The 13,445-nt window shown below is 44.3% G+C and overlaps 2 gene segments (V, D, J or C); both read right to left on the bottom strand.

Annotated features, from left to right (window-relative positions):
- Window positions 1-13,445, bottom strand: part of LOC106729699 — a 387,064-nt gene that overhangs the window by 256,333 nt on the left and 117,286 nt on the right. The window contains 1 exon segment of the C gene segment in view: window positions 13,253-13,260. Within this exon segment, the coding sequence occupies window positions 13,253-13,260 (8 nt within the window).
- LOC116664831 lies at window positions 9,760-10,581 on the bottom strand. The segment is given in 2 exon segments: window positions 9,760-10,281; window positions 10,380-10,581. Coding segments are annotated over 2 exon segments (427 nt in total).

Raw genomic sequence — 13,445 nt, 5'->3', positions numbered from 1 at the left:
GACTTACCTACTCCCAGGAGACAGAGGGCCACACAGCAGAGGAGCCTGGCGGCCATGGCCGGTGGGTTGGGAGGCGGCTTCGCCCAGATGCCGCCCTTGGGAGCAGGAGCACAAGGGCGGGGCTTCTAGGCCCTCCCCCTCTTCTCCACAAGGCGGAGGGGGCCTGGCAGGGACACAGTTCTCTGTCACTACTGGGAGGACCTCCTTCCAACGGTGACCATTCATCGTCCACGGAAGATGGACTGGAAGGGGCCGTGACTCTGCTGGGACGTGGCCGCCTCATTCAGAGACTCCAAGCTCTTCCACCAGTTGTCACCTCTTGCAGCCCCAGGGCTCCGACCCTCTGCCTTCTCTGATGTGTCACATATCAAGGGTCTGCTGGATGTTTCCGCTTGAACGTGCCATCAGCATGGCAAAGTTTGGACATCAGTAAATTGCTTTTTAAATCTCAAGACCACCAGCATTCCTCTCCCTGGCCTTCCCCATCACTTGGACACAGGAAACCAAAATAACTCCTCGCAGGGTTAGGGCTTTCCCCGACTCCTCCTGGAAGCATTTACTTGGTCACCGTGCTCATCTCTTAGGGGCCTAAATGGAGGTCCTGGGCAGGGACAGGACTGAGAAGTTTTACTCCCAGTGAAGGCTGGAGACCAATGCCCCTGTGCTGCGTGACCCCCCAGCACCGAGCCCCTGGTACTTCCACATCCCTGCTCTCTCTGCCACGGAGGGGGTCCTATCCTATCTCCACAGTGAAGCTCAAAATTGCCTCAAAACTTCAGGCGCTGGTGTGAACTGTGCAGCGATAAATGAGGACTTCAGCTTTCCTTGAGGAGCCACAGTAAAGCACTCTCAGTTCATTCTAATCTTCTTCAACGCCTAGCAAACTCCAACAGGTTCTTTGGTGATTAACACCTGACTCTTCCTAGACTAAATACCCACAAATTAACTCTTTCTGGTGGTGGGGGGCGATGAAAATCTGGAAAATGGCCCTGTTCTCGGAGTACAGATGATAGTAAGATTTCCTTCCACAGAGAAAATGAAACACATTATCCCCATGCCTTTTCTGTTGGCACAGAGATACATTCTTGCATCTCCCCAAGCCGGGAGCCTGTCAAGGTGACAGAGAGAAACATATGGCTTGCTACTTGGAAGTTATGATAGTGAAACTTTCTTACTGTTAGAGGCTCAACGGTGCTCACTCCCTGGTCCAGTGTTTGTTTAGGGAGAGCATCCTGCAAGCTGTGGGAAAGAGGGCAGAGCTGGATACAGGGTTTAGGAAGGACAGTAATGACAGAGACACAGAGAAAGCACTATGAACCAGGGCACAGCATGCCAGGATGTGGATTTTTCTCACTCATGTCCAGGATTTGGTTCCTCTAGGATACAACACAGGAAACGGCGAAGCTACCAGCATATGACAAGGTCAGAATGGAAGTGGGCCAGCTCCCTCCTAAGTGCTCTCATCATCAGCGGAGAGGAAAGTCAGTCTTAGGGTCACCCCAGGCCCTGGTGACTTTTCTGGCCACGCTAATGTGCTTGTGGGCTTCTGAAGGTTCAAGGTCCCTCTGACGGAGAACATAGTCGGGCCACCTTCCTGGAGGCCCTGCCTTACAGGCCCCCAGCACAGCGTAGGATCGGGCCAGGCTGGGTTTACAGGGGAGCCCAGTCTAGCAGCTTCTCTGATGTTCCCGACACAGGGGCTGTTTTGCTTCCCCTCATCAGGACACACCATTTCACCCAACCAGCTCCGTCTCCTCCCACGTCCTGACAGGCTCTGAGGTGCCCCGGGGAGCAGAGACAGATGACCCTGGGGACTCATTTTCTAAGTCATTTCAGTGATTTAGCAGAGTTGGCTCAGTGATCTGCGTTAGCTTACAGAACAGCAGGCTCTGCCTTTCTCTCAAGGCCGCTTCTTCGACAAGGAAGGGACTTCCATTATTGCACGGTCACAGAGTTGTACCCTGCCCTGCCCTCCTGTCGCACTGAATACCTACAGCATCACGGGGCAGGGTCCCAGGCCACTGGAATACTGGCCACACTCTTCGCAGTCTACCTGAGGCCGACGTAAACACACGGCTCTGTGGGATGGCATCGCGTGCGCTCTTTTACTTTTCATTTGTCTCTCTCTCACAGGCTCACGCACACACACAGAGACACACGTACACTCCTATTTTAATTTGGATTGCATGGTGTCAGTGCTTTGTGTAGCAGTGGCCCCTTTGCCTGGCAACCATCCCAAGTATGCCTAGAATCGCATGCTCACTATTGGTCTTAACCCATTTGCACAAGAATAGACAACTTTGGGTCCTACCTTTCTCTCTCCAACACATGCTCCGTGTCTGCAAATCAGGATCATAATTCAGAGACCAAGCCCAGGCTTCTGGCTAACCCCGACTGCCAGGCAGCTCTCAGCACCTCCACAGACGAGAAGTGTGGAACCACAGCATCTCCTGGTGGCCACTGGGGCAGGGTCCCTAGAAATCAGCCCTTTGTCAAGACCCCAAGTGAACTGTGCTGTGTTACCCTGGTAACAGGGACACTGGGGAGTCTTGTTTGTTGATGTTTCAGGAGTTGAAAAGTAGCTCCTGTTTTTAAGATTTAAAACATTTGAGAGATACTGAAGTCAGATAAACTAATATACAAATATCAGCGCTGGTGCCAGTAAAGGCGGGACTAAGATGTGCAGTCGAGTGGGAGCCCCCATCCCCTGTGTTGAACACACCCCCTGTCCCCCACCGGACTATCTTTTCCCTAGCAGCCAGGTTTCTTCACTGAATAGAGTCCGCTCACTAATTTTACCATAATTCTGAGCCAGGAGAATAGAAAACATCTTCCCTGTGAGACAGGAAGAGGGCAGGGCACAGCCATTCAAGGAATGCTACAGCAATTAACAACAAAATGGTGAGAGATTCAACCCCCAGGAGGCCTTGAGGCTCAGATGATGGGAGATTTAACTTCTAGCAGATCTTGAGCTTCATTATACGCCCATTGTAATAAAAGCATGGTGAATAACATGCCCACAGGCACCATGGCAGTCCCAAGGCTGGCCACAAAAGGTCAGAGTGGGAAATGGCCAACTTCCTGGGAATCCCAGACCCTTCCCCAGGTTACTTAGACTGGTCCTTCCACTTATTAGCATATGAAGCCACCAAGCCCATAAAAACTGGCAACAAGGTGCCTCGCAGCCAATGCCCCCCTCTCTCTCTCTTCCAAGATGGCCCACACTCTGTCTATGGAATGTGTACCTACTTTCAATCTGAGCACCAACCCCCACACCTCGTGGCCTTTCTCTTGCCTTTCAATGTATCTCTCTGAATAAATCTACCTTCATTCAACTGTGGCTCGCTCTTGAATTCTTTCCTGCGTGAAGCCAAGGACCCACATGGCAGGGCATGTCCCAGGGGCTCAATTGAGACCTGGGACATGGCCCTCCACACGCCCCACATCCATTTTCCTGCATCAGTAATTCAGTAACTCCAAGATCAAGCTGGCTTTGGCTGAAAAAGTCAAAAACTGAAAAAGGGAATTAGCTTTCCACCCCCCTTTCCCTTTTCATTTGTCCCATTATGACAAAACAGAGGTTCAATGACATACTTGTGACGTAAGGAACTATAAAAAATAAAATGCCAACATCCAGAACTGCCCCAAATTTGAATACATACTACTTCCATGATAAAATTCTAGAAAAACCAATCAAAATCATTAATTTCTTTTTCATCAACTCCCTTTTTTCGAATCTAGAACGTTCCAGGCCTTGAATAGTATTTATTCCCATTACAACATGTTATTTCTCCAAGGAAGATATACACATTTAATCATTTTATTTCCCTCTGCAATTATGTAATCCTTTAAGAAAGATTCAATTGAAGTTCCAAAAATTTTAAATGCCTTTAAAATGCATCCTGTTGCTTCTCAAACACAGCTAACACACAATAAACACTGGAGTTGAATACCTTCTTTAGTTTTATGTTTGCATCCTAGCCCAAATCATGAATCTCTCTAATATGTTCTTCTAGATTTCATCTCTGCAATCTTCCCAAGTGAGAGATGTGAAGTTAATGTCTGGGTTTTCTGAAACAAGCACCACTAAAACAAATATTGCTTATCTTCAATTTCCTCTTCTGGGCAACCCCATCTACAAGGTATTCGCGTTGTTTGGCTTGCTTCCCCTTGAATATGTCCCATGTTCCCTAAGCCTTTCATAAGAATCATAATTTTATAAATATATCAGTCATGCCCCTTTAAGCAATCGGCTATAGCTAATGCTTATATAATAATTTGAGTATTTTCAATTCGTCTTTTGTCAAAACTGTCCAGATAGTATGTAGCCCTTCCTGTAGGTCTGGTTTTGAGAGCCGTCCCTACCTTCCCAGTGCCCTCTGAGATCCCATGTTTCTTTCTCAAGGGCGTCTGGGGGCCCAGTTATCTTGTCTACCTTGGTAGCAATTGAGAAAACAGCTGTGTGTTTTCCAGTAACTCCTCTGAGAGCAGTTGAACCCAAATGCTTTCCCTCTTCCCGCAGGACTACTGAGTCTTCTAAGATTTTAGCTCTTCTCCTAAACATCTCTTTCTTCCTCCAGTTTAGTGAATCTCTACTTTTAATTCTGCTTGTAATGGTTTGTAAATGGTTGAAAAGAATTTGGTCTCAGTTTCCTTGTGTTTGAATACCCTTTTCAAATTGAAATTGAAATTGAAATCCCCAACAACATAGAGTTTCAGGCACCAGTGTTCTTTTAATTGTCCTCTAAGCTTTCGCCATAATTATGTTGATTAATTTTGGATCTTTCTGTGTATAAGGTCTATTTTATTTCTCCTTGAGGGTTCTCCTCATTACTTTTTTTTCTTCGAGAGAGGGCCTGGCCAGTCATGCTTATTATCACATACTCTGAATTATTTCTGTCTGGGAGTTCACCAGTTGCTAACAAGTGCACTCTCTTTGGCTTCACGAAGAGCCTTGGAAATACAGACTGTCCCATGACAATTCCACCTAATGAGCCATTTTAATGGGTGTCATCTCACTGTCTGAAGAACTCAGTATAGACTTAACCCTAATTTTTTTTTAACCTCTTACCAGTGAATGAGGAGGTTATCAACCAGGATCTCAGAAAATATCCAGACAAGAGTAGCTGCCACGTATAGCTCCATACTTAATGAGAACCCAGAGCCTGCAACCACTTTGTCGAAAATACATACTCTGCATTTGAACTGAGGAATGCAGGTGGGAGCGGATCTGTTAATAACCCCAGATAAACTTGTTGGATGTTTTTAATACGTAATTATAACAATCCACTGGGAAGGTGGAAATGACAAACGTTCTTCCTATATGCAAAACAATTAGACCTTCGTATTACATTTTGAGGGAAGAAATATTGTTGAATTTGTCCTGATGTGTCCAAGAATGACCAAGGATTGGTGAGTTAGTCTCAATAAGAGCTAATGACACACTTGGGAGTAACTCAGAGACACTAGAAATAGTTGATACGATTTGATGCACAAGCAGGAACTGTGCCGACCATGGACTCTTCAACTCCTTAGGCAACAAATCTCTAATCACCGAAATTGAATAGAGAAGAACACAGCAGACTTAAGCCCCTCTTTACCATCTTTAGTCCTTTCTTTCCCTTTGTCATGTAATGATTCTTTTGAGTTTGGTGAACCTATTTTCCTCTTATTTCTATACTTTTACTAAATACGGATTTTATCAGACACAACCATGAAAATAAATGGCTATATGTGTTGAAAACTTGAAAATTGCAGTCATTCTTTTAAAGGCTTTTCATAAATCATCTTTAGAAAAATACCTGAATCAGGCATTTGTAATTATTATTGCTACTTTACAGATAAGAAAACTGAAATAATGAGACATGAAGTAATTTTGTCCATGGCGACATATTTAGTAAATGATCTTACAGCCCACTGCCTTAGCCAATAAACATACTGTCTCTCAATATGTTGTATTCTTTTGCTTACGTTTAAAATGAAATCAAATGGTGGCATGTTGGACTTGTACTTATAAAATTTGTTTTACATATTTATTTTCTCCAAGTAGATTTAGTCTATTCACATTTTGGGTTGTATAAAATAATTCGATGGATTTCCAACAATTTATTTATCCATTTTCTTCTTGACACATTTTTTAATTGAATTCAGTTCTGCAATTACAGACAATGCTCCAACTGATATTTCTATATCTGTCCCCTTGTGTAAATGTGCTAGAAGAGAATTTATGACTAAGAGTAGAGTTCCCAGGGCTACAAAATTGTGTGTTCTTGTAGGGGAGCAAAATTTGCCACCCCCAAATTTGTCTCTTTGGCATGAGAGTTAATTTAGTCTGATTATTTTTAAGACACAGAAGACTCAGAATTTTTTTCTTGTTACCTTCCCCTTAACTGCCTAAAAGAATTTAGATAAAGGGCCTGTTCTCAGAATAGAGCTATCACCAGAGGTACCTGAAGATATGGGCTCGGTGTGGTGGGTGAAACTTGGTGGGGCCGGGAGGTCAGAATCTACTATGTACTGCATTCTCTCTGCATAGCCCTCAAACGTTGATTTATCAAACATCAGTTTTCCCATCTTGTGTGAATTGCCTCCCCCTGCCGCCTTTGAAATCTCATAACCACTACCCTCAAGATTCTCCTCTGTCTTTAGATAAAGATGATATTTAAGGTGAATTTTGGCTATTTTGGTGAATTACTTAGTTTTCCTGGGTCTCTACCATGTATACAGATCATTAAACTTTTGTTTGATTTTCTCCTGTTAACGTCTCATGCCCATTTAATTCGCAGACCCGTCAAAAGAACCTAGGAAGGTAGAAGAAAATTACCTTCTCCCTGACATTCTCAACTTTATTAAATATCGTAGGGCTGCTCTCCAAAGATTTTGTGGTACTTTGCATTCTGGACAGCAGTCTGTGAAAATTATTGTTTTCCCTCATACTAACCAACTTCATATTATCATGTTTCTGAATTTTTCTATTATAAAGGATGGGAGATGGAATAGCTATCATTTGCCTTTTACTGATGCTAATGAATCTGAGCACCCTTTCACATGTTTACTGGACATTCAGTGTCGCTCATCCAGGAATCGCATCTGTATACTTTCCCATTGTTTCTCTTGTTCATTGATGCATTTTGGTCATGATTTTGTATAGTTAGAGTAGACCTAAACTTTCTTAACAAACCAACTTTGAAATGATTGCTCTAACGCGGTGAAAGCTTATTTTTCCTGGCAAAGGCAGGGGGCTTCAGGATGGCAGGGGATTCTGGTTGACTGCAGAGCATTAGAAGACCAGCCCCAACACCATGGGCTCTGTCTGATGAGAAATACCAGTCACCTCTCCGGCCTCTGCTACCCCTTACCTTCATTTTCCTCTTATCTGAGGGTTTTCCTTTTTCTTTTTTGAGATATCCTATGCTCTTGAAGAATTTGGGGGAGTAATATTTAACAAATTGCCTTGGTGAAAAATGAAACTCTGTGAGAAAAAGTTATACATAACACAAAGCTAGGCATCACCCCACTGCCCTTCCTCCAATCCCACCTCATTGAATCACCAGTAAGAACTCGCTCTGTATCCTTCCCCAGCTTTCTCATTGCTCATATAAATTTATACTAAAAATACAACATATGTAAGAGACATATGCTACTGTTTACTGAAATAGAAGCATCCTCTATGCATTATCTTGCAAATTTTAAAATTTGACAAAATTCATAAACAGTCCTGTAAGTCAGTAGATGTAAATCTATACATATGCCTACGATAAAGTGTTTTTACATAAATGGGACCATATATATTCCATGCTTAATTATTTAGTTCTTATATAGTTAACAAGGTTTCTGATATTTAATAAATGGACACTAACTGATCAGGTCAGAAGAAATAGAGTCTCTCAATATAAGCAAAATATCCCATTTACCTACACAGTTACCTGCACACAGATGGCAGCCCAGTGGAAGGCCCTTCAAGCAGGAGCAGAGAATTCCTGTTGATGATGACGGTATGGCCTGGGCATTGCAGCAACACTGTCAGTTCCTTTGGGAGTTCACCAATTTCTAGGCGCCCAGATAACGGTTACTCAGCTCTCTCCATGCTCTTTTAACTCTAAGCTGTTCACAGAATTCCACCTCCACCCTCAACACAAGTTTTTTTGATTGTAATAGAACCCTCTTTACCACAGTTCTGGACATTCTGTTATAATGCTAACATCAACTTAACATATATGGGGCTTTTTCATTACACTTAAAAAGTAGCTCAAAGGTAGGTAAAGCAAAACTCTTAATTCATTAGAATTAACCAGGGATGGTATTATAGTCCTAAACCTTGAATTTTGATCTAGATAATGTGAGAATTAAGAACGTGGGAGTATAATTGCTGTTGGGTATGTGGACTGAGGCTCAGTGGATGGAATAATCGTAGGTGTAGTGGTACTGGAGTCAGTAAGATGGAAAGAAAGGGGGTAATGGTAGGAGAGTAGGATGATTGAAATGGAAAATCTGGAAGGAACTTATTTGTTGTTCATTACATGGTCTGTAATCATGGAAATGCAGTTGAAAAAGACTGAGGGCAAAAAACTCATCAGCAGTGAGGAGGTCAAGAAACTGAAAAACCAAAATGATGTGTAAATTGTCAACATGATGATTAAATCACCAAGAATGATCATAGGATTAGTCATGGGGAGAAGTGAACGAGGAGAGATCTGATGGTAAAGAAGTAAATGCAATGATAGATAAAGGCTAATATTCTAGTGCGAGATGTACAAAGTGCGAGATGTACAAGGATGTTTTAAAGCAGGAGGGAGAGAAATGATCTGGAAGCAGCAGGGAGTAGCCAGGAGGATAGAGGAGATGCTAAAACCAGACACAGAAGCAGATTATGTCTCTTGGTGTAAAGATATTAGAAACTGAATTTCCATCTTGAATGTTAGAGCCCCTGAATGGCATAAACTAGGACAATGACAAGTGGAATTTGCCTCTAGGACAGAACTCTGGAAAACCTGGATTGCCCTTGAACACTCCAAATGCAGGCATCTTTTGCACCAGCTGCTAAAGATACCCAGTTAGGGGCTGAGAAGGGATTGGAATGTAAAATAAGACTGAGGAAGAGAGTAATTATAACCATTCAGAATGGACTGCAGGTGTTATGCGGACCTTTCTGGCATAAATCAGAAAAAAAAACTAGAGATTCAGGTCTTAAGGACAGATGACCAGGGAGGAAAGGGCAAATTAAGACTGAACATGTCTGCACATGTTTAGATCTCCCGACGTGCAGTCCACTTACTGTTTCAGAGCCAGCAGCTGAAGAGGCCTCATCGGTCTTCTATGAGCCCCACGCCAGCCGTCAGCTGGCACTGACCTCTGCTGTCTGTTCTCAGTCAGGCCCGGGCCCTCCTTAGGCAGAACAGAGACAAATAAATCCCAAGATCCAAGGAGTGGTAACATACATGCAGTTAATTAAAATGTCTGTGTTACCCACTTCTGGGATACTTGTGTTTTAAGTGTGATGAAAATGCCCCCATATATGTTACGTTGATATTAGCATTATAACAGAATGTCTACAATCATAGTAAAGAGGGGCTTAGTACAAACAAGAAAATGTGCGTGTGTTTTTGGGGAGGGGTTTCTGTTAACAACTTAGAAGAGAATGGAGAGGGCTGAGAAGCTGTCATCAGGACCTTCTACCATTCAGATGGGGATGGAAAATGCATGGAGGCAGGAAATTCTGCAGTCTGGGTAATTAAGGTTTATTTTACATGTGGGGTGAGTTTTGAGCCCATAGACAATTTCTGAGGAAGCCTTGAATCCCATTCCTACATTGTTTCCCACACAAGATGTTCTGTGCTGATATCTTATCATTTTCTGTCTTTGCATGCCACTCATTTCTCTTGGTGATGGCGGGGCAGGGAAGACTTACTCAGGAAGGCTGGAGGCTGGAGCCGGAAGGGGAAGCAGAGGTTTTCTGCACGGGGAGGGGTGACTCTGCAGCGCTGTGCCCATGCTGCTGGCACAGAGGTACGTGGCCGAGTCCCTGGGTTCTGCCGGCTGGATATTCAGGGTGGAGAGATTCGTTAGTCATCTTAGCTAAGAATCGGTCCTTGGGCATCCCTGTATCATCCACAGGAGCTTGGTTGCGGAAGTAAATCAGCAACGCTAGTCCCTGCTCCGAAGTCTGTCTGTACCAAAAAAGAGCAGTGTGGTCTGATACTGGCTCACATTCCAGGGTTACTGCTTGTCCCATTCCTGCTACTTGGTGCCTTCGTGTCTGGGTGACTCCAGCATCTGTGGGCTCTGCGGAGGGGGACAGAGTTTGGAAACAGAATAAGAAAGATATTGGAGTCACAATAGGAAAACCCAACATGAGGATGCTGAATATTCAGAGGACTCACCAACTCCCAGGAGACAGAGGGCCACACAGCAGAGGGCTCGGGGGCCCATGGCAGGATGAGCGCAGATGCGGAACAGCCCAGACCAGGGCCCCTGTGAGCTTGAGCAGAGAAGTGAGTTTGGGACATTTTATCCCCACAAGATGTGTTTGTCAGTGACATCACTGAATGAGCCACCACGCCCAACTCAGAAGCTCCTTTCAGAGAAGAAGGCTACACCTCTGGGAGATAAATCAGGCAGGAGGGAACTCAATTATAATTGATCTGAGAGACAGATTCACATATCCAGAGGATCCCTGTAGGTTTGTTTTGGCATTGTCAATTTATAACGCCTTCTCTATATTATCTGTTATCTAGAGCTGCTGACTATTTCCATTTGAACCTCAAACTCCAAGTATTTACAGATGAATTCATGGTCTCCTTGCAAGCCAGCTTCTCAGTGAACCCTCATATTCCTCTCACTGGTGGCTAGGTGCTCCTGGTCGTACACAACACACTCAAAATCATCCATCAGTTAGGAGTTGGACTCTGAGCTCTCCAGGAAAAATACGAAGATCAAGGGCATTGTTAGGGCTTTAGGGGCCGAAATGATGCCCTGAGAACTGATTTAACTTGAAAGTCCTTTTTGCAGTGAAAGATTTTTCTGGGTTCATTTATCCTTGAGCTCTATTAAATTCTCAAAGCCCGTAGCACAGAATTTCCCATATGTCTCTAGCCCCACTGGGAAATAAACAGAGAATTTTCATTTTCTTTTTGCAAATAACATTCTCTAGGGTTGATTTTAATCTTATCCTTATTCCTAGGAAAGCTCAGAATTTTTAAATTAACACCTGGCCCTTTCCCTGTAAAAGGGGTCTGAGGCCACAAACCAACTTCCTCTCATGGCTGAGGTTACAGAAAGCTGAGAGAAGCCTCTGCTTCCTGGGTTGCTCATTAAGTTATTTGTTAACCAAGAAGAAGGACCAGTTCAGATCCACATTTTGCGATTAGCCCAGAGACATACTCCTGAGTCTTCTGAATCTGAGGAGCACATGCTAATTTAAAGAGCAGATAGTTTACAGGACTAGACTGTTACCAGAGGTACCTGTTTCCCTTGTGGGGTCCATCCCCTCGGTTTCTGTTGAACCCTGAACATCAAACGAGGCCGTCCTTCTGTTGTTTTGAAAGCTCATTATTTGTTCCTTCCCTGTTACAGGTACCTCAGTGTGGCAGGCAGAATGACGGCTCCCCAAAGATGTGCATGTCTCACCCCTGGAACAGTGGGTGTGTTATATTATGTAACAAGAGGGAATTGAGGTTCCAAGTGGAATTAAGGTTGCTACTCAGCTGACCTTAAGACAGGGAGATTAGCCAGGATTTTCCAGGGAGGCCCCATGTAGCACCAGTGCCCTGAATAATGTGGAAGGAGGAACAAGATTCAGAGTCACAGAGACGCAGCTTGAGAAAAAACTTGACAACCATTGGCTTTGAATATAGAAGGGCCCATGAGCCAATAAATCCTGGTGGCCTCTAGAAGCTGAAAAAAGCAAGAAAATAGATTCTCTCCCCTCCAGCCTCCAGAAGGAACACAGCCCTGCTGACACCTTGATTTTAACCCACTTAGATCCAATTTGGACTTCTGACCTTCAAAACTGTAAGATAATACACTTGTATTGTTTTAAGCCACAAAATGTGCAGCAATTTGTTAGAACAGCAATAGAAATCTAATAAATTACATTATCCCTGGGGCTCTGGATGAAAGCTGCACTATCTGGTTACAAGATGCAGGCGAGAGACTGATACACAGTCACAGAGAAAGAACTGGAAATCGGGCCACAGGAAGCCCAGGCCCGGAACTCCTCATCTCTGCCAGACCTCACCTGCTTCCAAGGGACACATGGGAGTCTGGAGTGAATGGCAGAGTCAGAACTACATTTTGCATCTTCCTGCTAAAAGCAAAAGTTGTTGGGGAGAAATTCTGTTGTCCTGGTCCACCCCAGCCCCTGCTGAATACGTGGGTTTGCCGGTGGTGTCACTGTGGTTGTCAGCTCCCTGGGGCCAAGGTCCCTCTGATGAGGTCCAAGGAAGCACCTGCATTCCTCCCAGCTCTACCTTCTAAGTACAACAGAGCTGGTGGGTTGGTCAGGGCTTGTTCGGTTCAGGCTTGCTAGGCTGCTCTGATGCTCAAGCTGCTTCTCTGTTTTTCCTAACCCAAAACGCTTTTCCCAAGCTTACCACCCCAGTTCCTTCTGCAGCCATGTCTTAAGGAAGCTCGGAGGAATACCCGCTGTGCAAGCGTACCTATGACTCCTAGCCAGTTTAGAGCTCAAGTCAGAGCAAAACCCATTGCCACGTCAGAAGAAGGAGGATTGGTCTCTATTTCCTTCATTCTCAGCCATTATTCAAGACACCTGCAACTCCCTAGATCTAAACCCAGCACTATGGTTTCCCTTAAGCTACCCTTCCAGGGAGCTCTCTAGCACTACCACACGGACTCTAGATGACAACGAAGCCACAGTGCCCCCTAGTGGCCAGTGGGCAGAAACAGCAAAAATGTGCTCACTGGCCAGGACAGGAGGGGGGTTTTGCATTGTCATGGAGTGCAGGGGATACGGGTATTATGATTTGCTGGTGTTAGAGAATCAATAAATAGTATGACTGTCTTATTATGGCCTAAGATGGAACCACCTGAGAGTTAGACATTGGAGTCAGATAGGTAGCAATGATAATGTCAGTTTTAATGACATTAGATAATAGGGCTGATGTGAAACCTAAAAGGCTGGCTAACACTATCCTAATCAGAACTTAATTCATTTTCTCTCCCCTCCAAAATACAGGCTGACCTTGTACGTGTAAGAAAATTCTCCACCAATTTTTAGTGCGTGTTGAGAAAACACCAAAGCATCTAGGTAGCCAGGAAGAAGGCAAGAGGATGAAGAGAGACTTGAGTAAGACACAGAGATTAAATAATTTATTTCCCTTCCCACAGAGAAGACTGGCAAGGAATAAGAAGATTAGAACAGGAGGATTACTTTAGGGAACGCCCCCAAAATGGGGAATGTCAAACGAAGTGTTGTCCTAGGAGACTGG

This window comes from Camelus ferus, chromosome 7 (genome assembly GCF_009834535.1).
Source record: "Camelus ferus isolate YT-003-E chromosome 7, BCGSAC_Cfer_1.0, whole genome shotgun sequence".
Classification (NCBI taxonomy): Eukaryota; Metazoa; Chordata; class Mammalia; order Artiodactyla; family Camelidae; genus Camelus; species Camelus ferus.
The sequence above is the reverse complement of the archived record's forward strand: the minus strand, read 5'-3'. Positions and strand labels throughout refer to the sequence as shown.